Consider the following 27,727-nt stretch of genomic DNA (forward strand, 5'->3'; position numbering starts at 1 on the left):
ATCACTGCGACTCTTTCAGAATGTCTTCGAAGTTAGTTTCTGACTCACATAAAACATGATCTCTCTGTTTCACAGCTACGTCTCCTATCGTGCTGGTGGACACAAACTACCCTACCCATTTGGTACAGCCAAAGCCTAGCCTCCAGTGAGAGTCCAAATAATGGATCCATTTCTAACCAAAATCTATTTAGCTTGATCATCTGTCTTAATCAAGCTCTGTTCTCAATGACATTTGAATGACTTCAAAAATCTGATTCATTCTTAGACACATAAAAATTTGACATCAGATACAAATTAATATTACATAGGTTCTTCAATGCCCCAGAATGTAAAATCAATTTGAACAAAGGTAGCATGACTGGAATAAGAACATAACCTTCCAAGTTCATTGCTTTGAGGGAATGTATATAACCTATCTTTTGGTTGTTTTTGTTTCTCTTACTTTTTAAAACTGTGTTATTTTCTAGGCATACTTTATGTTTTGGACTCAATTATAAAGACTTCAAAAACTAGCCCTATAGATTTGCTTTTCTTTTCCATATTCCTTTGAATCCTTAATACTGATTATTATCTTCATTTCCAGAAATCATATTATTTCAAATAAACATTCCAGATACTTAAAAGTAAATTATAACTGTAAGTGATTACAAAAATAGAGAAGTTTTTCAAACCCAAGATACTGTTCACATTAGTATGGTTTTGGTAAGCTGTACTATTTGAATAAAAGCTGAGCACAGTGTAACATTTGGGATCAATGTGTCTTTTCCTTACCGAAGTCCTCATCTATTTCTACAACTCTCAGCCAAAGATTTTAATCTCCCTACACATATTATCCTCTAATATAAAAAATACTTTAACCTCCTTAATGGAAAAACAAAAGGCAAAATCTTTCAGTCCCCTAAATGTATCTATTAATTTTTAAACATTAAGAATGACTCCAAAACTAAACGTCACTACAGTGAGGATTTTAGTGGAAGTTAGTTGGGCATCAGTCGGCTTGTTGTCTCTGTAGTGAGTATCTGTATAATAAATAGTTATCCGCTTTTTTCTTTTGTATTTGAACAGAACGCCTGGTACCCAGTAAATAAAGTTAAGAACCTGTTAAGAACTGCAGTGAAGATTTTGTTCTTTACAGATTGCAGCAAGTCTGAGTTGAGGAAGTTCTGACAGATGCAAAATGTACACCTGTTGCAGGTGCACATACAGCGTAACCGGGCATGGCTGCGAAAACACACAGAAGGACAGGAGTTGAGTTCTTACTTACAAATATGGCACAAGTCAGAGTGTGCCAACTTAAAAAAAAAAAAGATTTAGGCATAAGCAACACTAAGGAAAAGGACAGTGTGGGGCATGCTAAAGTTGTGCAGAATTCCACATTTACCAAAAATATATTCAACAGCAACAGATCCCTCCTCCCTCCCTATAGAAAATCTGGAAAATTAGCTAACACTTTTGCTTTTTTGGAGGGGGGATGGAATTATTATTACAAGAGTTTTCGTGGAATAAATATGCACAGCAATAGATGGCACCCTCATCTAAATTAATAAAAGAAAAACTGAGTAAGCCACAGCACCCACCAAAAGGTCAAAGTTTGCTAGCATTTAAATAGCCATTCCCTCCTCCTCCTCCCTCAGCATACACACATGCCTGGAAACCAGGAAGGAGAAGAGAGACAAATACACACAAGAATCAAAAGACGAGTATATTCAACCCTGGGGAGATATGAACAACATCGTCTTTAATTCATCAAGCACCATGGCTCCCAAAGGAAATCAAAGTGCTTTGTAAGATTCTACTTGAACCCAAAATATAGGGTTAATTTCATCTGCTACCAAAACACAGCATAAGTATGACAGAATGAAACTCTGAGTAAGGATGTAAAAATCAACAATGGATCCAATTGATGCTAGATATGAAATTTAGGGAGGCTTTCTGACTCCTTTCTGGTTGAGTGGAGTTGCACTAGTTAGAACAGGCACGTGGGCCAACCCATTTCACCTCTGCTCTAACGACCAAAGCTGGGGGTCTCCAATGACTGCTCAGTGGTCAGAGCCACTCAGACATACAAGGCCATCACACCACCCCTGAAGAGGTACTGGCGCAGAACCCACTCAGAAGAGCGCCCCCTGATGAATCAATGCCATCACTTCCTGTAACACCTGAACATTTTTTAGAGGCTTCTCAGTCAAATGACTGGCCCAATCTGACTTGGCTCAGCTTGTGAGATCTGATGAGACCACAGCACACAGTGGCATGGTTGTGGAGATTAGCAGCATCCCAATAATGCCTAATCCCGACATGAAGAAAAACAAGAATTAATTTTTAAAAAGACTCTTCTAGGCTCAAGACATTCCTTTTTAAAATCTGACTTGTGACGATGAACATATCGCTGCTACTACGTTCCTGCCAGCTGTCATACTGGAATCCATCTTTTATTTTATAAGTTGAATCTGACTCTTCAACACACACAGGAGCCACCCACCAAAGAGGAGGGATGCAAAGTATGCTTAGCAACAGGGAGATGCTTCGTAAGAGAAGTAGTTTTGGATTAACCATGTAAACAAGTGTCCGTGTATGTACATTTATCATATACACACACACGCACACACACTCGCACACGTTGCAGTAAAAATGTTTTAAAGATGCAGATCTAAAAACACAGTTGCAGTTAGTTATGTATAAGATTAAGAGAGTGCATTTACATAGCAAAAAAAAGACACTGTGATATACATGGAGGCAGTGAGCCTGACCAAGCAGTGCGTTTCTGGATAGTTACTAAGTGTTAATTATGGCACGAAAGGAGATTTGGTCATCTATAAGAAAATATCATTAAAATCCCATAGAAGCCACAAAGAAAAAGTAACTTACAAAGCAGTTTTTAGAAAGACCCAGATTTTTCTCAAATTCTCTATTCTATCAGTGTTGCCCGTGTCTCGGGAGAGTCTGTCTCTGTAATGATCCTCTCTGTAGATAACATACACGAGAGTTTTAAAGCAAAGTTCAAAACATAAAGAAGATTTTTCTTATCTTATAATAATAGATATGACTTCTTTTCCAACACAAATAGAATTTCAAGGGTTTGCTGCATTTTTTAAAACAAGTATTAAAGGAATACCAATAAAGTTAACTCTGATTTGAAAAATCTGTACAAATTAATGCCCTTCTGAGAAACCTCAGTTTATAGCAATTTTTGAGTATTACTCTATTTTATACTGTAGTTTTCATAAGAAAAATAATTTAGAGAATAGCATAACAATACACAGAATAAACGATAAAGTCCTGAGAAACGCACTGCCTGAAAAACTATCTTGTTGCAAAACAGAATTTGTACAAACACAGTACTTGAGGAGAATGCCATTAAGAACCATGCAATTTTAAGACAGTTAGTAAACTATGACGATGACCACAGTTACGTGCTTGTGCATACGCATGTATAGATATACAATAAATGTACATAAAATTTGTGGCTCATAACATTCATGTAAAACGTTTATGATAGAGGGAATTCCAATTACAACTACTTTTTATGGCACTTAAAAAAGACATTATATCCTGAACTCAAACATACCCATAATTTAAACATAAATTAAAAATAAAAGATTTTAGAATCTTTCACATACTCAAGGTCAATTAATCAACAGAAAAATACAAAAATGAACTTTTTGTTCATATGAAAATGCCTTATAAGCGTAAAGCAACATGACATCAACCCCACTTTACTGCAGTTAACATTGTTTTTTTTTAATGCTGAGTGAGGGGCTGAGTTTTATTGTACTATCCTATTAAGATAGTTACAGCCTGCTCAAACATATTCAAATATGGTCAGAATCACCATTTACATAATTTTATTATGGTACCCAAACCAAACTTGCATTTACTCAAACTTGTACCTTCTCATTACAAAGTCTCTTTCTGTTGCTGAACAACTTCTATGTGACAAAGATTCCACCCTCATGGCTAATAAGGGCATGCAATGTTATCATGAACCATGCAACGTGAAAACGATGGCAGAGCAAGTACTTACGGGTACATGGCCATGGTTGTCAATTTAACAAAGATATCTTTACTGGGTGCATCAGTAGTATTGCAAGTGAAGGCTTGTGGTGGAGGCATTTTGTGTTTCCTGCAGAAATCAGTAGGTGAAATACTGTATTCTTGTTTAACTTCATGCAGGTCTGACTTTGCAGCTACGATTAAGCAAGGTATTCTGCTGTCCATAAAGTGTTGCTATAGAATAAAAAATGAAATCAAAATATGGTAAGTTCAGAAATTACTAAATTTAATTAAACGTGCACTAAAAATTTTCTCTGGATAGGCAAAGCATCAATCGTTTCAAAGAGAAAGTGAAGTAAGAGGCAAGGACGGGCAGTGGTCCAGGTCAGCAGCATAGTAAGACCAGGGCCACTTTTCTAATGCTGGAAACAATATAAACCTGTAACAATTCTTCAGATTCACTGCAATTTGAAAAAGAAATTATTAAAAAGAAACAATACTTTGAAATAAAAAGAAACCCACTTACATTCCTCTATCTTAAAGCACAATGTTTTCATTTTTTGATATTACCTCTAGTCCTTAAGCACATACATTTTTTGTATGTGTATATATGTATGTTTCTATAGTTGCAGTCATGCTGGATATAATCATTTAAAAATATAATACTGAATTTTCCATGTTTTCAGAATTCAAAACCATTATTTTTAATGGCTACTTAAAATTTCATGGGATTATTTTATCTTAATTTGGTAAACCGTCCTCCTATTGTTAGACATTTGGATTATCTCCAGGTTTTTGCTATTAAAAACACTGCTAGAATAAATTCCTTTGTACATATAGTTTTTTACTCTTATTGAATTGTGTTGATGTTTTCAAAGTAACTGGTAATTTTTCAAGCCTCTGGTTTAGGTTTATTCCCTTGCTCTATTATTATTCTTGGTGTGCAGTCCTAACAGCCAAGACCCTCCATTAATGCAGAGGTTCTTAACCAGGACTGCACATCAGAGTCATGTGCAGAAAAAACTGTTTTTAAAATTGTCTGGGACTCTATCACCTCAGAATGAAACCAGATCCTTTAGGTATAGGACACACAGGTACTTTTCAAAAAGTTCCATAAGTAATTTTCTTGTATTTCCCTGGTTAGAAAACACATTACAATTCCATTAAACCCTTTATAAAGTTAAACTCAGACGAAAAGAACAACAAACCTTAAAAATCCTGGCACAGTATTCAAAGGATTTGGGGTTACTGACATCATATACCAGGCATACAACATCACAAAGGATCTCAGCCTCAGTTAGAAATTCCGACTCTGAGATATCATGCAACTTGTAAAAAGAAAGATAATGAGAAACATAAGTATAATATTCATACATAATTAAAGTCATCATGTTTTATCACTTGCCTGATTTGACTTCTTAATTAAAAAGTACTAGTTAAGCATAATTTCAGACTGTTTTTTAGATGTCAGAAGTGTAGATACATAAGTAGCTTCTGGTTTTTGTAAATGAAAAATGGTGACTAAGGTTCTACAGAAAGTAGCATTTAGTGAGCGACTGAAGTGTGCTGGGCAGGCCCTTTACATGAATTCTCTACATACTATAAACAAGAAAACAAGCTAGAGACTAGGTCAACTGCCAAAGATAACACATCTAACTAATCTCTAACTAATCATCAAACCAAAATTTGAACTCAGATATGATTCCCAAGTCTTTTTTCTTTCTACCACACCACCTTTTCTCCCTACCAATCAAAAACACAAAGCAAAGGACCGTACATTAAGGTTATTTTGTTCTACTTCACTGCCTACTCTTTTTCAAAGTTTATTATAACACCTCTAAAGAAATATCCCATCTATGATATGATAATGATCCAACACGAATAAACTTCAGTACTGAGCTACATAAGAGTGAATCTTCGTTGAGGAGAGGAACGGGGAAGTGTGAAGTCAGAGGTGACTCAACATATTCCAAGTAAAACACTACTACAGCATGAATATTCAGAGACATGAAAGAAATCAATTTGCAAAGAGTTGTTGTATAAATAAAAGCAGAGAAATGAATAATCAGCAAGATTCACTGCACACCCAATATGTAGAATTACACTTAGAGGAGAAAGATGGGAGCTAAACAGGTTTAATAAGAAACTGATCAGCCACTGACTCTGTTCTCTCAAACACTCCTTTGGGTTTACCCAAATCTGTGTCTCCCAATTCTTAAAACTCCGCCAAATAAATTCTTTTGTTATTTGCAAAAAGAAAAAAGAAAAGAAACTGACAAAGAACTTTTATCATAAAGAGCAAAGTATACATAAAATTCAACATGATCATCTGTCTAGCAGAATAAATATTTCCAAAAAGAAAAAGGAAGGGAATGAATTTTCTTTAGTATCTATTACTTGTTTGGAGCTTCTCTTATTAGCTAACTTAATAAGAAACTCAGGCTCAGAGAGAATAAGCAACTTGCCACACAGCTAATCAGTGGTGGACCAGGGTTCAAACCAAAATCAGACTGGATCCAAAAAGAACATACATCTCTTTGTACTATTTCATATTATGTTTTCAGTCATACCCTTCTTTCAATCATTTTTTATGCTAACAGATTTGTTAACTATACTCCTCCTTGCTAAATAGATAAAACTCGATTCAGATTACAGATAAACTACCACACACCTGCACTAAGGTTTTCATTATTAATTTCTAGTAATAGTAGAGGACATAATTTTCAAAAATTAACGTAGAAGAGAGAGTAAAGCATATTTAATTTTTTTTTACTTTCTTATAGTGGTATAACATACAATTAAGCAGACAAATAGACAATTTTTCACTTATATCTATACATGTTTCACTATACAGATCAAGGGAATTAAAATTAATTTCAAAGAATAAACCAGGTGGAAAAAAAAAATCACACAAGCCACTAAATTAAATCCAATTCTGTTTTCAAACAGCCATTTAAAAATGTATCCAATAATTAATCATCTTTATATGCCAGAAAATTTCTTACCAACAAGTATTTCTCCTGTCCATATACATAAACAGTGTTAATCGCATAGTAAGATTTATGATCATCACGAATCTTCTTCTGCCTCTGAAAACAACCAAAAATCTCAGTGCTTACAGTAAAAAATTACAGTAACTAGTTTTCATCAACACACGCACTCTGTGTATATGTGTGGGTATTTTACAGGAAAAAAAAAGGACATTCTTTCCTACGCTATGTATTATTTACCAGTACAAAGGGGATATTGATTTTGTTTCTTAGTTCTTAAGGTCTAAAACAAAAGATGCATTCATTCTGCATAAAAGGAAAGCAGTAGCTGGAAAGGAAGCAAACTGTTTTATGGAAAGTGTATTCCAGAGCCACCTGCTGGCAATTCTCACTACACTATAATTTGGTCTGCTATGTCATCTGGAAAAATGTCAGTCTCTTTACTTAAGGCAGTAGTCAGAATTAGAATCAGTATCAGTTCAAAATATTTACTGTACATTTACTTCATGCCAAGCACTGTATTTGATGCTTTCATATGTGTATTTATTTAATCCCCATCGAAACACTGGTTAAAAAAAAAAAAAAAAAGACAGATGATAGCTAACATCAATGAAGCAAAGATAAAGCCAGCTCAATGAGATTACTGTTACACTTTAGCTGTACTATTATCCATAGGTCACTCAGTTCTAGCAACCATCTAAAAAGGTTAATGGTTATGAAAAAATCATGTAAACTGATGACTATAAAAATTTGTCGGGTTAAAGTTCTATTTTCTGAGAACTCTCACCGTTAAGTTTCTCCCAAGAAGAGCCTGAAGAACTCCACTCTTCCCACAGTTTTTCACCCCAATTACATTACATCTGAATACATTTCTTTGAGTCTGTTTTTTCTGAAGGTCTATTTTTTTATCTCTCGTTACTGAAAAGAAAAAAAAAGTTAATTATGCACCATTTGGACCCACTGAACCGTCATTTCACCTTCTGCAAAATAGGCAATTGCTATTTATCATTTTTACAAAGTGTTTGATCAATAAACATACTGTGCAACAGTCAAGCTGTGTGTGAAATAAAGTACAAAATACAATACAGAAGAGCCTCACTTACTGGAAAAGATGCATTTCTGAAAGTCGGCTGTAAAGTAAACTGGTAACTAAATGATATTCATTTCATCATAAAATTAGTGCCTTTCTGTAAGGAAAATGATACCCCAGAAATGAACAAAAATTGCAATGTATATAGCCAAGACTATATCCCATCTATCTTTTCAGTTATAAATTATTGTCATAACAAATTATAAACTGAAAGATCTTATCTCAAAACTGCACTCTCTTAGGTCTACAAATGGGAAGGGATAGGCACTCTAAGGTTAACTGGCCTTTCAAACGTAAATCTGTAAAAGGCAACCCTGAAAACAATGTTGTACCAGCAGAGCAATGGGGCATCTCTTCCTGAGGTCAAGAGGCCTCATTAAGATGTACCCAAAGATTCAACCACAAGAAAACTCACCAGAGACACTATAGTAGCAAAAAACTGCAAATGATTAAAAAAAAAACACAACACATAATAATTGTGGGATAGTTAAGTTATAGAGTAACCATATGATGACACATTACCTAATACTAACAATATATAAAGTATACTTGTTGATACAGAAAGATGTTCACCATATTTTGTTGAGTAAAAGAACCTCACGCTGGCTAGTAATTTGTTCCTTACTCTTTGGTGCTGAATTAAACACTAATTGGTTAAGTACTTTAAGGGGTACTTGCTCTGTCAGTTTAACACTGGCTGTCTTCTTGTTATGGGGTTTCCTGTAAGACATGGCATTTTTTCCTACCAATTAGGATGTAAGAACTCCTTGAAATGATCAGTCCCCTTATTTGCTATTTCCTAGTGTTTCTGTGGGTTTTCTTTAAGTGGAGCACGTTCCTTGGCAAAGATGCCTGGTTAACATTACAAGACCTGTGAAAAATTTATTAATGTGGAGACAGGTTATGAAACTGAGAGATGTACAGTCAGTTCAGTATCAGGATCATGAGTTAACAGGCATTGTTTTTAATGTTTAAAGAAAATTAAAACGCAAGGTAGACTGGTAAATTCTTTTAATGCCCACAGCCCTCCCAGATTTTCATCAGTGCAGAACCATCATGGGCAGAGTGGAAGTAAAACCTCTACTCTTCCTTTTTTGATAAACATCTCAACTCAAGAAAAATTACCAAATCGTGGGCAGAGTATGAAGATGAGTTTATTTTCACTCTTTTTACTTATGAAACTGAATCTTAAAAAATTTTCTAATTACAAACTGAATGGTACTCGGATACTTACCTGTGATCGCTGAAGCTTGTGACTCTTGCTCAGTCAATATTGAATAGCCAAGGTAACCCAAATACTCCAGGCACCGCTGCACATCTAAATAGGTCGTGAGCCTAGGAAAGGGAAGAGTTTAAAATGTGGAAAGTTCCTAAGTGAATATTTTTATATAAAAAAAATTATAACAGCTCAAATAGTTTTGCTACCAGACCCAGATAACTTTTGTCAAACTCCTTTAATTTCCCACGTGCCTAACTATGGCTTTTCTTTTTCCTACAATGACATTCTTATGGCAGAGAAGAAAGGGAGGAGAACACAGGTGGGGGCGGCGGGAATTATCTGTAACTACTCCATCTGCCAGGAGAGAGCAAACCCATGCAGATGAACAGTGAGATACTAGTAAGATCCAGAGCAGGGATATTTTATATTTTCTGCTTCCCAAGTTATATATTGTACTGCAAATACTGGCTAGTTAATCTGAAAAGGTCTGAGAAGGGTGTAAAAATAACTGAATGGCACCTGAAATAAGTTAGCCTTTCTTACGATTTGAAGAAAGCATAGATCCCGGTGCTGAGAAAGTTAGTCTCACCACGGCTAAAGTAATTATGTCATTTATGCACAACCAGGGGATTTCCTCAGCACCCTAGACAAAAGGTCAACTTGGCTGTAACTAGACTGTAGACACCCTCACTAAGTCTAGGACTGCATTAAAAACAAACAACAACAACAAACCCTCAAAATACGCCTGCAGTGTCAAGTAAAATATGATCTCCCTGTACCAAGATATAACAATTGTGTGATAACAATGTTTCCAACTCCCTTAATCAAAACATTAGAATTTAGTTCCACTTCGATATGACTTATTACTGTTTCCCTGTATATTACCCCAAAGCAAACACATTCCTTCCTGATAAATTTATAGAACATCTATAGTTCATGTCAGAGATAGCAGCACTGTAAATCCTGCTCACAGGCAGTTATGTTGAAGCATTTTGTAAGATCTGACAAACGTAAAAAATAATGAATCTAAAGCACCATAAGTTTAAACTAGCTGTGACCCGGGAGGAAAGCAGCGAGCTCTGTACTCACGTCCACTGGGAAAGGAATCCCTGGTAGGTGATCCAGCCTCTTTCATTTGTACAAACTGTGTTATTCACATCTGGCCCCCAAGGTATGTAAGGGAAAACTTTAAACAAATCTTTAAGCTCATCAGGTGACAAAGCACAGTCTCTATCCTGCAGACACACAAGGAAGTACACATGGTGTTAAATACCTGGGAGAGTAACTCCCAGCACAAGAGCCCCCGAATCTAGTGAAGATGCTTCTACAAACTAGCAAACGAAAAGAAATCTTTACATTTTATCAGGAAAATCCCTTACACATATATAAGCAACCTATGCAAGTCTATCAGAAACTACATTTTTTAATCTTGAGAAAACAATTATGTCAATAATAGAAGTATTTTTGCTAGTAGAAGTTAAGAGAGGTTGAGTAATTTCTGGCTATGTGACATGAGCCCCTAGAGCTCAGGGAAAAGAGCTGTATCATTCACAGAAAAGTACTTCACCAGGTACCATGGAAAACTGCAGCTAAAAGCTTACCAAATCATGCTTGTCAAAAGTACTCTGGAGAAACAAATATGCATGATGATTTAATTCAGTAGTGCAATCAGGAGGTATTTTTAGCCTGTTGATGAAAAAAAAGAAAGTAAAACAAACCATTAAACAAATACTAAAATTTAAGAAATGAATATGAAACTGCAACAAGTCTTTTTGTAGGATGACAGAAATATGTCTGCTGCAGCCATTTAGACTCTCCCAGGGAAAAGCCATTGGAGTGGTACGGCAATTCTCAGAAGAGTCATAACAGTGCTCATTCCAAGGGGACATAAACAGTTTTCTTAAATATCTGAAGGGCAAGTTGTGTTAAAAGTTTTACATTTTACAACTGTAATGGGGGAAGGTATAGCACAAGCGGCAGAGCGCATGCTTAGCACACACAAGATCCTGGGTTCAATTCCGAGCACCTCCTCTAAAAATAAATAAGTAAACTTAATTATCTCCCCCCCAATTTTTTTTTTTTACAAATAACGCTGATTAAACTGTAATGCGTTGCTCTTCCTATAAACCAATTATCAGTCAAAATTATGAGCTACATAAAATATCAACATTGTAATGATTTGAAAATGATGTGAAGAGATGTTACTTCTGCCTGATTTAACCTCTGACACAGCCTCAATCCCATTCAATAAACATGTATCAAATGCACTGAGGTATGAGGGACACAAAAACAAGACAGGCCCCCTACCTTTAAGGAACACATCCAAGCTGGAGACAGACCACAAAACAGATAACCTCACTATCTCAAGAGAATGCGGCAACTGCGGAGTATCGGTAAACCAAGGATGCTGGGAGAGCCCGTGTGAAAGGGAACACCTCTGGCCTGGGGATGGGAACGTGTCAGCACTGCTGAGAGACACTGTCACCTGACTTGAGACTTGAAAGTTAAGAAGCAAGAATTAGGTTGGAGGGAGAGGGAGGAAGAGAGAGTGAAAACATCACGGGCAAAAGCTTGGAGTGGGAAACGATACCTGACAGGCGGACTAGAAACGGTCTGGGGTTTACCTCCAGAATGAAGGCAGGGGGTGAGTCAGGGCACAGCAGATCATGAGTGACCTCTGACACCTGCTTAAGAAGCTTGGGATTTATCCCACCTTGAAGGGAAAGTGACAGGGCCCAATCCGTGCTTATGTATCTGTTAGTCTAGCAGCAGTGTGAAGGACAGTGGCAGAGAGTTTAATAAGAAGGCTAGAAAGATTCAAGTGGTGGCTCTGAAGGGGCGGGCTATTTTGCAGAAAATTAAAGGAACAGTACATAAATAAATGAAAAGAGATCTTTGTGTAGGTCACAAAACCATAAAAGATGGAGTTTCCTCATTGCCATGCTTTTAGAAAGCAACAAGCAACATACTGCAGAATTCATCTACCCACTATAAATGGCACAGAAAAGAAAACTGGACGAACGTGACCTGGGACAAATTCATTCATTCAATATATGTTTATTGAAAAATCTGATAAATACTTGAGCCAAGATTTAATAACCATGACAAAGGAAGTTTCAACTTAGAGCTAATTAATGGACCAGGAATCCAACCAGAAAAAAACTTTGCTTCTTCAATGATAGGCAAGGAAAAAACAACAACAAAGCTTTTCTGAACCCTTATGTGGATAGCTAGCAATGCTATACTAAAAATTAAAAAGAAAAATTAACAGAAACAGACTCACAGACATAGAAAACAAATTACAGTCACCAGTGGGGGAAGGGGGTAGGGATAAACGGGGAGTTCGAGACTTGCAGATACTAATATATATAAAATAGATAACACGTCCATGCTGTATAGCACACGGAACTACATTCAATAGCTTTTAGTCACTTATGGTGAAAAAGAATATGAAAACGAATTTATGTATGTTCATGTATGGCTGAAGCACTGTGCTGTACACCAGAAATTGACACAACATTGTAAACTGACTATACTTCAGTAAAAAAAAAATATAAAAAGAAAAATTAATCCACCACTGAAAAAGTGAAGAGAAAAGGCCAAAGACTCAAAGGCCAGATCTTGGGAAGTCACCTTCCTGAAAAGCCCACTTTCCTGGGGTGTGAAAGAGGCATCCTATAGCAAAGCAGTCTCCTATTTTGGGGTGACACTGGGCTTACTGTTAAACAGAACTTAAAACTTAGAAAAACTATTTTATTTTAAGCTAAAAACAGCCTATAAAACTTAGGTACAGGGGGAGGGTAACAGCTCAGTGGTAGAGTGCATGCTTAGCATGCACAAGGTCCTGGGTTCAATCCCCAGTACCTCCTATAAAAATAAAGAAAGAAATAAACCTAATTACCTCCCCCTCAAAACAAACAAACCAAAAACAAGCAAACAAACAAAAAACCTAAATTTTCAGGACTGAAGAAAAGAAAAATGCTAACCAATATATTTCTGATCCTTGACTCTGAAAACAAGTTTGTCCAGCATCTTTTATCTCTTTCCTCAGTAAAACAGATTTTAAAAGATACCTGTGTTCTCCATTAGAAGGTGAGGAAGAGTATGAGCCATGCTATAAATCAGTGGCTCTCAACTGGGGGTGACTTCCCTCCTGAGGGGACATTTCTGGAAGTCACCACTAGGGGAAGAGGTATGACTGGCATCTAAGGATGTGCTAAACATCCTGTAACGAACAGAACAGACTCTACAATAATGAATTATCCAGGCTAAAATGTCAACAGTGTCGAGGTTGAGAAATCCTGCTACAAACCTCTCTATAATTCTAAATTTATTCTTGAGCAGCTCAAAGCCTACCTACCTTTGTGCTAAATAAAACTTACAAATATTGGCAAGTGAAATCAATTAGAAAGCCAAAGTACATACAAGGGAAATAAATATTCAGGTGTCAAATCCAGATCGTCGTCATAACCAAATCGTCGAAGCACAGTCCAAGTAGTTTCATGTCTCCCTCTCTGGATAAAAAGTGTATGTAAAAAAAGGAAACCTGGAATAAAGTAGTAAACACAGTGGATGAGAAAAGGGTACAGAATTACGTGGGAGAAAGAGCATGAAACACATTAACGGCAAGAGCCAGACTCATGAACACGTGTGAACTTGCTTTGCATAATGAAGGTCAAATCAAAACAGAGTTCACAAATGTCTTCGTGAAACAGAGCTGATTTCAGAATCATTTCACATACACACCCGGGTCAGCAAGAGACAGAACTGGATGAGAGGGCCAAAACATATCCCAAGGAATATACTGACATTCACAAAGTTACATGATAAAAACAAACGCAGTCACTTTGTACATCTCTGCACTTACTGATACGATGGAAAATTCTGGTTACCAGCTGCAGTTCTTACCTCACTGTGGCTCGATAACATATTTTACAGGGAACATTCTGTATTGGGTAAATTTGACTGGTAGACAAAATGTATTTCTTCCCTAAAAATAATTTCTATTTAAAGGATGCCTATGAGAAGAATTTTAAGATACATTTGTTTCAGAAATCTCTTACCCACAGATGGATCTCTGCATTCCTGAGATCCAACCCATCTCCCTACCTCTAATTTATACTGAAAGTAAGATTAAGATCATCATCCCCATTAATGGCCTGTCTCTTCCAACTCAAATATTCAGGTTAAATTTTAGGTATATTAGCTAATATAAATATCTCCCCCAAAATAGAAAATACTCTAAAGACTTTCACCTTCTGCCAAATTTTGAAAATATTAAGTTCAAAGGCAGGGGGGAACACCATTAGCCCACCTTTCAGTGTCAATCCACTATCGGCTACACCATCACTTATATGTTTTCTGACCACATTCTTGACATCTTCCAGAGCTTGAGGAGCTAATGGAGTGTTGAAACAAATTCTCTAGCAAAAAAAAAATTTTAAGTTAAAAACACATCAGCGTTAAAACCACAAATAATACAAATATTAATCCACAAAGCAATATTAAATCAAAGACTTGCAACGACAAGAAACAATTTCTAAACTAGGATAGTCTTTGTTTTGTATTAAGTAAAACATGTCATACTTAGAAGGACATGTTTTCCCTACTCTCCCCACCATGTTTCTAAAACACAGAGCTCTTTGTGTAGCTCTGTTATATAAAACTGAGAAAGAGAAATAATGCAGAGTTCAGACTTCAAGTCATCCTTAATACACCCACCGTACACCATGAAATTATACTCTCAGAGTCCCCTCAATTACTAAGCATAAGAGAGTTTTAACCCCTAGGTAAAGATTAAATTGCCTGATGTGAAATCGAGTTTTTACATGACACAGATGCATGTTTATCAACATATCATTGTTTAATCAAATAAATTTTTTACAGCCTTTCTCAGAAAAAGAAAAAAGAGACCAAGATACACAAATGCCTGAAATAAAAGAAGGCTACCTGAAAAAAGTTGAGTTCAGCATCATTGAGAGTGCCATCATTATCCTGATCAGATATTTTAAATATACGAGTAAGGGCTTTTACACAGGCTGGCTTCATCTATAAATCATTGAGAAAAGAAACAATTGTTTTTAATGTGAATAGTTGAGATTTTTAAATATGATTTTCATAAACAGGCTGAGAAGAATTCTGAATGTTTTCACTGTCAAACACGTAACATCAAACACAACCAACATGATAAATGAACTAAAGCAAAGCCATTTCCTTTTATTTATACTCAAACCATTCTAAGCAAATGATGCAATATTTACTTAGACTGATATCTGAAATGGCTAAACTCTCCCTTCATTTCCACATCCTCTCAATATGAACAAAAGAGAAGTTCATCTTTAGGGAAGATTCATTCTTCCAGTCACATAAAGAAGAAATGTTTATTTATTTATGCCCTCTCTCATTCCCTAAAGAATCTGAGCTATGGTGAGCGCTTTCCATCTCAACTTCTCTAAATGTTTTGATCTGTCACTTGTGTGTACGTGTGTGTACGTGTGTGTACATCAAAGCCTCCAGGATATAAAATGTACTTATTCACAAGCAGGTAACGAAACAATACTGGTTGATAAGGGTAAAAGGCTTTTAGTAACTTCCCATACATTTAAAAAAGAATTTTGCCTTTTGTGACTCTGTAAAACTTTAATAAGTAAGGCTGCTGGAAAAGTATCTTGACAACTTCCTTAATTTTTGTTTTAGGATTTATAGTGTATAGAAAAAATATTTGACTATTTAAAAATAAGGCCCACAAGCTTCCTCAACAATTCTGAGAAAATTAAACTTTTCAGGAATATCTCTGAACATTGTATAAACCTGGAGGAAGACCTCTCACGGACATCTGAATCAGAGAAATGAGATGGCAAGGTGAGGAAATGTGTGCTTGTCATTTCATTTACTGACTTCATTGAGATAGGCTATCCAGAGCAAACAGCAGTGATGAGTTGTTTTTTTCCAACTGATTTTTTCTGGGGCGGGGGGGGGGAGGATAATCAGGTTTATTTATTTATTTTTAATGGAGGTGCTGGGGATTGAACCCAGGACCTCACGCATGCTAGGCACACTCTACAACTGAGATATGCCCTCCTCACCGTGATGATGAGTTTTGATCATGCTATCATATCAAACTCAAAGGCATAAAAGCAATGCTGTTAAAAATAGCAAAGGAACAAAACATATACAATCCTTTCTTTTTTTGTTTTCACTGGGGGCTCTAGGAGAGCAATTTGATATAGCAAAAAAAGGAAAACCCAAGATATAAACAGTTTAGAAAGAAAACAGAAAAAGAAGTCAAACATTTAGGGGGCACTGGATAGGGCTTTCTTTATAAAAGAGTACTAAATGGACTATAACCTATCACATCTACAACCTTGGATAATTTTTTAAAAACAAATTAGAATAAGACATTGCATCTATAAATATGATCTTAATATTAAATACTCAAGATTAATAAAGACCACATTGTAGTTACTCTTCTTTTAAAAATGTTACATAATAATCTAAATGTTTTGAAAAGTAGCAATAGCTAGAATGATGCAAAAAACAGACTCTGAAAATAACTTATTTACAAGTGGTTTTTCCTCACATCATAAAATGCTACATTAAAAAAAGCAATCTGAAGAAAAATAAAGTGATGCATTTTTCATTAAAGCCTGAAATGCATCAGAACCAAAAGTGCTCTGAGGTACTGGCTCAATATGATATTTAAATATTAACCACCTTAAAATACACTACCAAAATATGACTACTTTTTAAAAGTATTAAAAACTATACTTCAATAAAGCTATAAACCATGTTTAGAGTAATAAAATAAATTCATTTTGCATATGAGTAATCTAAACTCTCACACAAATCTCATGGTTACCAGGGGGTTATGGGGCTGGAAAGGGATAAAAATGGGAGTTCAAGATCTGCAAATACTAACTACTATATATAAAATAGGTAAATAACAAGTTTATATTGTACAGCACAGGCAACTATATTCAGTATCCTGTAGTAACCTATAATGAAAAAGAATATGAAAAGGAAGATATATGTATATGTATGACTGATTATGCTGTACACCAGAAACTGACACAATGTTGTAAACTGACTACACTTCAGCATTAAAAAAACAAACAAACAAAAAAAAACCCTCACACAGATCTTCTCATTATTAGGTAATCAGAGGACTCCATGGGTCATACAGAGTCCATCATCACTGGAAACAAATGTCCAGTTTAGGCTTTAATTCTGAATATGATCTTTTTGATGATTCCACTTCAAACCTGTGTTAAAAGTTTATTAATGTTGTCTAAAAAAAAAAAGATTCTGATGTAAGCTCAGACTCAAGGCTTGTACTTGTATAAAACAAGGCACATACAGTCTCTAAAAGCTGCAGATTTCACCTCAGGCAGGTCCACCTAAGAAACGAACAACAGATGGTAGTAGCTGTTTTACTCTTGTGGGGAAAGGAGGAGGGTGATTAGTGGATTAGCAGAACTAATAATAGGCCTGAGAAAAAAGTAGCAATTAAAGAACTGAGAACAAAGTACTGGAGGGGATTTAATGCACTGCTGGGCTAAGCTCAAGGTGAATCTCTACAGTAAGACTATTTCCCAAATTTTCTCGATCATAAGATATAGCACCCGGCTGAATCAGAATGGAATCTGTATTTTTAACAAGAACACCTATTCTTGACTATTATGACATTATGAGGTGAATTTGGGAAATACTGAATTAAGAGCAAGTTAGAAAGAAACACTCCAATTAAGGGACAATAAACCAGGATTAAGGCAAAGTAAATCAGGGTCAGATTAAAGGATAAGTCAGATTAATATTTATACCAGGGGTCAGCACTTTTTCAGTAAAGGGCCACATGACAAATATTTTAGGCTTTGGGGGCCAACAGGCAAAATCAAGGATATCATGTAGGCACTTACACAGCAAGAGATAATCAAATTTCCACAAAGCTTTTATTGACAAGATTAAAAATATAATAATAACTGATTATAAATTTGCTATACAGGTCTAATAAAGAGAAGAAAGGAATAAGAGGGATAACATTTGGCTTAAATGGGATTCAAAGTTAGTGTTTCCTATCTTGCAATAACCTATAATGGAATATAATATGCAAAAAAAAAAAAAAAAACCCAAATCACTATGCTCTACACCTGAAACTAACACAATACTGTAAATCAACTATTCTTCAATTTAAAAAAAAGTTAGTGTTCTCTATCATGAAAATCAGTTACAAGTGTTCAGCTGTTAATGCTGATCTGTAATGAGATTTTACATATTTCATCTTTGAAAATGTCTTTCTGCACAGATACACACTGCCAACAGTGCTGCACATCTATAAACGTACAACTTTCACTGAGCACATTCATCACTTGGAAGGCATTTATAGAATTATATTAGATTCTTTTCTTGATATTTGCCTCTTAGCCTGTCATTACACTGCAGATTAGGTGCAAGTTCCTCAACTGCTCAGTCAAATAGATTAGGAAACACAGAAACCTCCTCTGCACATTGCATCAAGGTCTATCTAAAAAAAAACTGATGCTGGAACTGTGGCTCAGAAAATATATCTGCTTTGCCATCTGAAAATCCACTTCTTTTTCTTGTTTTGGCATGATAGGCATGTACTGATAAAAAAAAAAATGTCGCAGTACAGTGGTACCTGAAATGCTGCCAAGCTCAAACTGTGTCAGTGCAATTAGCAGGGCACTGAGCAGCAGTGGTAAGTGGTGAGAGTTATCACACACGAGCTGTCGCAACATTCAAGTCTGCCTCTGGAGCACAAAAGCAGCACAAACGTGAAGGAATGAGCGTGGCTGTGTTGCATACATAAAGCTTATTTAGGAATGATGAAATCTGAATGTCACAAATTTTATTCCTTTTGATTTTTTTCCCAATCATAAAAAAATGTAAAGTGTATCTTAGTTCACACGCTATATAAAAGCTGGTGGCAGGTCAAATCTGGTCTGTGGGTCAGCCCTCCAACCACTCACATATACTATAAACTTCTGAAAAAAATCTTTTCAGGAAACTTTTTTCCCCCCAAACTTTTACTTCTTAAAAACTCAACAACAACAAAAGAAACATAACTCCATCAAGAAATGGGAAAAAGACTTAAAATAGACATTTCTCCAAAGAAGACATACAAATGACCAATAAGCACATGAAAAGATGTTCAATATCATTAGCCAACACAGAAATGCAGTTCAAACAAGATACCACTCACAACTACCCGAATGGCTATAAACAAACCAACAAACAAAAACGTCGGGGTATGGATAACAAGTGTGGGCAAAGATGTGGAGAAATAGTTTAGTGGTTCTTCAATAAGTTAAACAAAGAACCACCATGTGACCTAGCAATTCCACTGATAAATAAACACACAAAAGAACTGAAAACAGGTGTTTATACTTAAGTGCAAATGTTCTTAGCAGCTCCATTAACAACAGCCAAAAACAGGAAGTAACCCAAATATCCATCAACAGATGAATGGGTAAACAAAATGTGGTATAGCTATTCAATGAAGCATTATTTCACCATAAAAAGGAATGAAATACTAATATATGCTGTACCATGGATTTACCTTGAACACATTACACTAAGTGACAGAAGCCAGAGGCAAAAGACCACATCTTATATGATCCATTTATATGAAAAGTTCAGAATAGACAAATCCACAGAGAGAGAAAGTAGATTAGTGGTTGCCAAAAGCTGAGGGAAAAGGGGAAAGGGAGTGACTGCTAATGGGTACAGGGTTTCTTTTGGGGTGTTGAAATGCTCACAAATCAGATAGTGGTGATGGATGAACAACACTCTGAATATACTAAAAACCACTGAATTGCACATGTCAAAAGGATGAATTTTATGGGGAATTATAGCTCGATGAAAAAAAATGTTTAAGTCAATGGCGAAATATTCTTAAATTTAGGTATTTCATTAAGGAATTACTGTGTTTCTAAGCTATGAAATAAAAGGGAGTATCAAGTTGTATTACATGTTGTACTCACGTCAAATAACTACACAAGCTTTTCACTTCTTTGTGTTTTCAAGTTCATGAATTTTATAATAGTAAAGCAAGTAGACCATTAGTTAAGTCCCTGGACTTCCAATAAATTAAAATTTCAGCATTTTAGATGAATACTTAAGAGTTACTAAAAATCAAGAGGGAGAATATAGCTCAAGTGGTAGAGCACATGCTTAGCAAGCATGAGGTCCCGGGTTCAATCCCCAGTACCTCCTCTAAAAATAATAAAGAAATAAATAAACCTAATTACCTCCCCCCACCAAAAAAAAAATCTTAAAATAATAATAATTTAAAAAAAAAGAATTACTAATATCACTATCAGAATAGAGTTACTACCTACACATTCCAGCCCCTACTGACACAGCCTGGCAGGATGGAGGGTTTACCTCTTTCTCCTCTGGGCAGTACAGGGGCCCTGTTGGATGAAGAACAGCTTTCTGTGCGTAATAAAAGAGCTCTGATATGTTCTTCAGGTTCTTTGCTGAACACTGAAAAGAAAGTTTAAAATTTTTCATTCCGAAAGCAATTATGAGAGCTAAATACATTTTTAAAACTATCAATATAAGGTAATAATAAGATTCCTTGAAGAAACTGAAAAATGCATTTTTCTTAGTGGATTATCACAATATGATTGTCTACAAAGAGCTCAGAGGCCAACATCAAGGTCTGTTTTATTTGGTTTACATTACTTCACAAACAACAGGAAATTTATTCCATCCCACATCTTCATCTTCCCCCACTCCTATCCTGAACTTCAATTAAGTGAGAATTCACCAACGGTAAATCTCAAAATCAAATGACAAGACATACCTCCACACAGGTTTCTATTTCTGTATACTGGTTCATAATAGGAAGGATGGTCTCCATACTACTATATTCCACCAGATCAGATTTGTTTCCAACTAATATCAAAGGCAGCCTGAAATAAACAGGGCACATTGTAATAAGGAAGGCAAAAGACATTGGATTTATGTTTTAATGTACATCATAACCTGTTCTAACTAATAAGCTTTATTTAATCTCCTCAATATGAAACTCTACTATAGGCAGCTCAAGCCACCTAGAGAGCATGTTCATCCTCTACAAACATTTACTGAGTACCTATTATAAGCCAGGTACTGTTCTAAGCATTAATGACACAAGATGGACAAGGTCCCTGCTCATTCTAATAGTGAAAATCAGGTAACAGACAATAAGGAAATAAACAACATATGTTCCAATTCTGTAAGTGCAGTGAAGGAAATAAATAGGGGGATATGGGATAAAGTAATGGGAGGGGCTACCTATACACGGCAATTGGGAAAAATCTCTCTGAGAAGGTCGCACCTGAGCTAGTAAGTGAAGGATGAAACGGAAACTGCCATGTAAAGAGCCAAGAAAGAGCTGACCGGGAAAAAGGGACAGATAGCATGTGCAAATGCCCCAGACTGAAAAAAACACCCCCATGAGTCCAAAGAACAGAAAAATGCCAGAGTGGCTGGAGAGTACTGCTCAGAGGGGAAGGGGTACGAAATGGGGCCAGAGAGGGATGCAAAAGCCAGATAGAACACAACGTACAGCTGCATCAGAGAGTGTGTTAAGTGCAAAATGGGATGCCACAGAAGGGTTATAAGCAGGGGAATGACATGATCTGACCGGCATTTTAAAATGCAGTCATTTGTTATCTTTCAGAGATATATACTGAAATATTCACAGTATGAGATAATGTCTGATTTGTTCAAAATGATCCCAAGGGGAGAGGTAATAAATGAAACAAGGCTGGCTCTGTGTTGTTCATTATTGAAGCTGGATGACAGATACAGAGGGATTCCTTACACTACTCTCCCTACTTCTGCATATGGAGGAGCCCTCAGAGCTGCAAGATACAGAATGTACATGCCACCTCAGTCACAAAGTAAATACGGGAGGTGGTCAGTCACCACATTCATCTGTCTTGAAACAGATCTTTAGAGTTTCAAGGCATAAAGATGCCCAACTAAAAACAAAAATCTAAAATATGAAGTAAAGGGCCAGATGTGTACAATACATAGATATTAGTCTGGTTTTCCTAATATTTTAAAATAAGACTCAAGGAACAAGACAAGGATGCCCACTCTCCCCACTTTTATTCAGCAAAGTACTGGAAGTCCCTGCCAGAGCAATTAGGCAAGAAAAAGAAATAAAAGCTATCTAAATCTGTCACTATTTGCAGAGGGCATGATTTTATGTATCAAAAACCCTAAAGACTTTACCAAAAAACTGTCAGAACAGACCAATTCAGTAAAGTGGTACGGTAAAAACCAACACACAAAAATTGGTTGCATTTCTATATACTAAAAAAAAAAAAAAAAAACTATCAGAAAGAGAAATTAAGAAGCAATCCTATTTACAATTGCATCTAAAAAAATGAAATTCTTAACAAATTTAACCAAGGAGGGAAAAGACTTGTACATTGAAAACTGCAAGTTACTGACAAAACAAGACACAAAGAAATAGAAAGATAGCCTGTGCTCAAGGATTGGAAGAATTAATAATGTTAAAATGTCCATATTACTCAAAGCAACATACAGATTCAATGCAATCCTTATCAAAATCCCAATGACATTTTCCCACAAAAATAGAACAAACAGTCCTAAAATTTGTATGGAACCACAAAAGAGCCTGAAAAGCCAAAGCAATTTTGGGAAAGAAGAACCAATCTGAAGGCACCATGCTCCTTGATTTCAAACTATATTACAAAGCTACAGTAGTCAAGTGGTATGGTATTGGCATAAAAACAAACACATAGAGCAATAGAACAGAATAGAAAACCCAGAAATAAAGCCACACAATATGGTCAGTTAATTTATGACAAAGGAGGCAGGACTATATAATAGGGAAAGGACAGTCTCTTCAACAGTGGTCCTGGGAAAAGTAGACAGCCACACACAAAAGAATGAAAGTAGACCACTATCTCACACCATGCACAAAAACTAACTCAAAGTGGATTAAAGACTTGAATGTAAGACCTGAAACCATGAAACTCTTAGAAGAAAATAAAAGCATAAGCTACTTGACATCAGTCTTGGTGATGAATTTTTGGATCTGGCAACAAAAGCAAAAACAAACAGGGGAACTACATCAAACTAAAAACCTTCTGCACAGCAAGGGAAGTCATCAATGAAATGAAAAATCCAATTGAATAGGAGAAAATTATTTGTAAACAATATGTCAGTAAGAGGTTAATATCCAAAATATACAAAGAACTCATGAAATTCAATAGCAAGAAATAAGAATCCAATTTAAAAGTAGGCAGAGGATCTGATTTTTCCCAAAAAAACTCATACAGATGGCCAACAGGCACTTGAGAAGATGCTCAACATCACTAATCATCAGAGAAGTGCAAATCAAAACAGCAATGAGGTATTATCTCACATCTGTTAGAATGGCTATTATCAAATAGATAAGAAATAACAAGTGTTGGTGAAGATGTGGAGAAGAGGGAACCTTCAGGCACTCTCATGCACTGTTGGTGGGAATGTAAATTGGTACAGCCACTATGGAAAACACCATGGAGGTTCCTCAAAAAATTCAAAACAGAACTACCATGTTTCAGCAATTCCACTTCTGGGCATATATCTGAAGAAAATGAAAACATTAACATGAAAAGATATATGCACCCCATCCATGTTCATTATAGCATTATTTACAATTATCAAGATATGGAAACAACCTAAGTGTTCTTCAATGGATAAATGGATAAAGATGTACTACACACGCACACACACACATACACACACACACACAATGGAATATTATTCAGAAACAGAAAAGAATAAAATCTTGCCATTTGCAACAAACTGGATGGACCTTGAGGGAATTATGCTAAGTGAAGTTAGGTCATACAGAGTAAAACTAATATTGTATGATTTCCCTTGTATGTGGAATCTGAAAAAAAAGATCAAAGATACAGAAGACAGAATGGTGGTTGCTAGAGGAGAGTGGGTGGTGGGGAGTGGGTCAAACAGGTGAAGGGGGTCAAGAGGTACAAACTTTAAATTAGAAAATAAATAAGCCACGGGGATATAAAGCACATCATGGTGACTACAGTCAACAATAATACAGAACATATTTGAAAGTTGCCAAAGGAGTAAATCTGAAAGTTAACTGTGTGGTGACATGGTAACTAGACTTACGATGATCATTTCATTACATATACAAATACTGAATCATGATGTTGTACACCTGAAACTGATATAATGTCATATGCCAATTATACCTCAATAAAAAATTTTTAAAAGGCTCAAATGCTTCACAAATAACATGTTCAATTAAATGATACTACAAGAAAACATTGTTTCCATTTGGATTTAAAACTCAAACATAAAGAACCACCATTCTAATCAGAAGAATACAGAATGTGTGTTCTCTTGCTTTTTTCCTGCCACAAATATATCTTCCAAAGACTTTCAAAGAAATCTTCCTGTGTGAATTCAGAAATGAAGACAACTAATGATTTCAGAGAACTTATAAAGCACCTATACATGCATTATTTCATTGGATTCCCAAAATAACTACACGTAGCCAAGAGAAGTACTATCCTCATCTCCACTTACAGATGAGGAGATAAGGCTCTATGAACTCTTAAAGCTCATAAGCGGCCAAGCCAGATTTCAAAGGCCACTCACTTTCCTCCAAGTCCTGCACTTTGCACACATCACACGGTGAGCAATCAATGACCTGGGGGAATGCCAAACCTCCTCAAAAGGGCATCTCAAGAGAAAGGGCACATTATAGTATCAGAGCTCAATTTTCTACTTTGCTCTCAAATATATGTGCTGCCTCAAGTAATTCCTCCCCAAAAAGGTATATGTGTGCATGTGCTTGTGTGTGTGTGTGTGTGTATAAACAGATCTATAGATAAAGCAAATATGGCAAACTGTTAATAACTGGTGGGCCAAAGTGAATAGTTTACAGATGTTAATTGTATTATTTCTTGCAACTTTTCTTTAAGTTTGAAATATTTCAATGTACAGAGTTTGATAGAAAAAAATACCTGCTGTCTTTGTCCGTTCTTTCATTTATGAGAGGAATCCATCGACTTGTTACCTAAAATGAAAATTAACAAGAGCTAACCCATGATGAAGACCTTCTTTGAAAAACAGTCTGCCCTTGGACCCCCAAAATTCTAAAATGGAGGATCAATTCTGAAAGTGCCCCCACTGAAATACAACAAAATATAGTGGAAAAAAGTCACATTCATACCTTATCAATAGAGTGCTTGTTGTTAACAGCATAAACTATGCAGATGACATTAGCCTGCAAGAAAAAAATTAACAAATTGATGGTATCTTAAAATAATTCAAATGTACCCAGTGGCATTTAATTACCAACTCGTTAACATACTTGGGTCAAAGGAAGAAGAAAATTTGAAAATTGAAAAACTTACTAGCCATGACTCTAACAGGAAAAGGTTTCTAAGGATTTACAGCAAAAATACATACTCAAAGTTAGCAGTAACAGCAAAGAACTGAAAAAAGCCCTCTTGGTAAGTGAAAGAATGAAACGGTAGACTCACAGAATCATCACTATTTTCCCAGAGAAAAAGCTACAACTATTTTTTTAACTCACCTGTGAGATTTCTTGATGAAGTTGTTCATCACTCTGTTCTGCTTCTACAAATGACACAGTCAAAACAATTTTTTTATATTTTAAATACTTTCATAAAAACTAATGGCCAAGCTAAAATCCATGCAACACCCATCTAACATCCCTCAAAACATCCCTTATCCCTCGTGTCATTTACATGGTGTAGTGCCAGACGAGGTGGCAAACACAGGGCAAGCAAGGGAAAGGAAAGAGCTGAATGATGATAAGGAAGCTGGCTGGCACTGAAAGACAAGTCTACACGAAGATAAGTCAGGCACAGAGAGCAGAAGGCATTGTGTGATAAATCTAGGTCAGCATCTGATCCAAAGCGGAGAAGGGTCTGGTAAAAGAGATCAGAAACCCAAGCTAGAATACTGGGTGCGGAAGAGTCAAGCCCAGACAAAGAGTTTATACACACAGGGTCACAAAGCCAAGTGAGGATCTGGGCAACACAAGCTTAAGATCTAGATAGCAGACATGAGGAATCTTAACCAGGTCCCAGAAGCAAAAGCAGAGCATGATCATGAAGAGTCAAGAATTCCCTCACTAGCACATATCTCTGGCTAGAACTGGTCCCACTGGGTGGAGGTGCCTATAATCCTACAGGCGCAGGGGAGGAGCATGATACACAGCTAGGATGGAGAGGCGAACGGATGAAGAGCAAAGCAATTACTGACACACTAATTCAGGTCAACTTACGTAAATGCTTCCCCCCAAAATGCATGTTACTTCTTTTTTTTTAAAACACCTTTATTGTGGTATGGTTCCTGTATAGTAAACTACACATATTTCAAATGTAAATGCATGTTACTTCTGACATACAAACTAGTATCATAAATGAGTACAATGGTATTTCAATTTATGCTAAATAACTGTCTGTATTTTAAATATCTTCTCGTATGTTGAGAAATCAATGGGTTAAGATTTCAATTCCGATACTTTAGTGGAATCTAAGTATGTGGCTACACATACTGAAAAAGAATAATTCTATAAATACAGCTAGTTATGAGGGTATTGTTGCAGAAAGCACCCAACCCCCTTCAGCTCTAGTACAGTGTTGTTCAAGGGAATTACAATACAAGCCACATGCAATTCTTAATTTTCCAGCAGTCACTTTAAACAGTCAAAAAGTAAGAGGTAAAATGAATTAATTTAACCCAAAATGCCAAAAATAGTAAAATTTCAAAATGTAATCAATAAAAGATTACTGAGAGACTTTACACCCTTTTTTTCATACTAAGTCTTCTAAATCCACTTACATTTTATACTGGGAGCACATTTCAATTTAGACCAGTCATATTTTAAGAGTTCAACAGTCACAAGTATCAGACTGCACAGTTCTAGTATTTTGTTTTAGAATACATGGAAAACCAGCTAGGCAAAACAAAGTATTACCAACATAGTTACACCTATTTTTAAAAGTAGATTTTATTTTTTAGAGCAGTTTTAGGTTCAGGGCAAAACTGAGTGGAAGGTACAGAGACTTCCCATATACCCCCTGCCTTCACAGTGTCCCCCATATCAACATCGCTCATCAGAGTTGTACAGCTGTTACAACTGACCCTTTTTTTTTTCAAAAGACGTCTCAGAACAAAGCAAAATAATTTGATGATTAAAAAGTTAAGTAGTAGTGTATAGAAAAATTTTACATTATCAAGAGCAATATAGGGGGAGGGTATAGCTCAGTGGTAGAGCACATGCTTAGCAGGTACAAGGTGCTGTGTTCAAGCCCCAGTACCTCCATTAATTAATTATTTAATTAATTAATGCAATATAGATGTGCTTATATTATCACATAATGTAAGTAAGTT

General features: G+C 35.9%; 1 protein-coding gene across 13 annotated transcripts in view; it reads right to left on the reverse strand.

Annotated features, from left to right (window-relative positions):
- Positions 1-27,727, reverse strand: part of LOC105071603 (mitochondrial Rho GTPase 1) — a 100,401-nt gene that overhangs the window by 33,506 nt on the left and 39,168 nt on the right. For 5 of the 13 annotated variants that reach the window (XM_074343057.1, XM_074343054.1, XM_074343053.1 and 2 more), the window contains 17 exons: positions 25,899-25,942; positions 25,533-25,586; positions 25,324-25,376; positions 21,120-21,228; positions 20,696-20,797; positions 15,242-15,340; positions 14,607-14,715; positions 13,718-13,838; positions 10,894-10,978; positions 10,382-10,527; positions 9,308-9,408; positions 7,771-7,901; positions 6,999-7,082; positions 5,202-5,321; positions 4,025-4,227; positions 2,869-2,964; positions 1,099-1,221 (listed from right to left, as the gene is read on the reverse strand). In XM_074343057.1, the coding sequence (XP_074199158.1) occupies positions 1,099-1,221; positions 2,869-2,964; positions 4,025-4,227; positions 5,202-5,321; positions 6,999-7,082; positions 7,771-7,901; positions 9,308-9,408; positions 10,382-10,527; positions 10,894-10,978; positions 13,718-13,838; positions 14,607-14,715; positions 15,242-15,340; positions 20,696-20,797; positions 21,120-21,228; positions 25,324-25,376; positions 25,533-25,586; positions 25,899-25,942 (1,780 nt within the window). The remainder of the gene's footprint in view (positions 1-1,098; positions 1,222-2,868; positions 2,965-4,024; positions 4,228-5,201; positions 5,322-6,998; positions 7,083-7,770; positions 7,902-9,307; positions 9,409-10,381; positions 10,528-10,893; positions 10,979-13,717; positions 13,839-14,606; positions 14,716-15,241; positions 15,341-20,695; positions 20,798-21,119; positions 21,229-25,323; positions 25,377-25,532; positions 25,587-25,898; positions 25,943-27,727) is intronic. The other 8 variants (XM_074343055.1, XM_074343058.1, XM_045519078.2 and 5 more) reach the window with 3 other exon arrangements.

Source organism: Camelus bactrianus, chromosome 16, assembly GCF_048773025.1.
Source record: "Camelus bactrianus isolate YW-2024 breed Bactrian camel chromosome 16, ASM4877302v1, whole genome shotgun sequence".
Classification (NCBI taxonomy): domain Eukaryota; kingdom Metazoa; phylum Chordata; class Mammalia; order Artiodactyla; family Camelidae; genus Camelus; species Camelus bactrianus.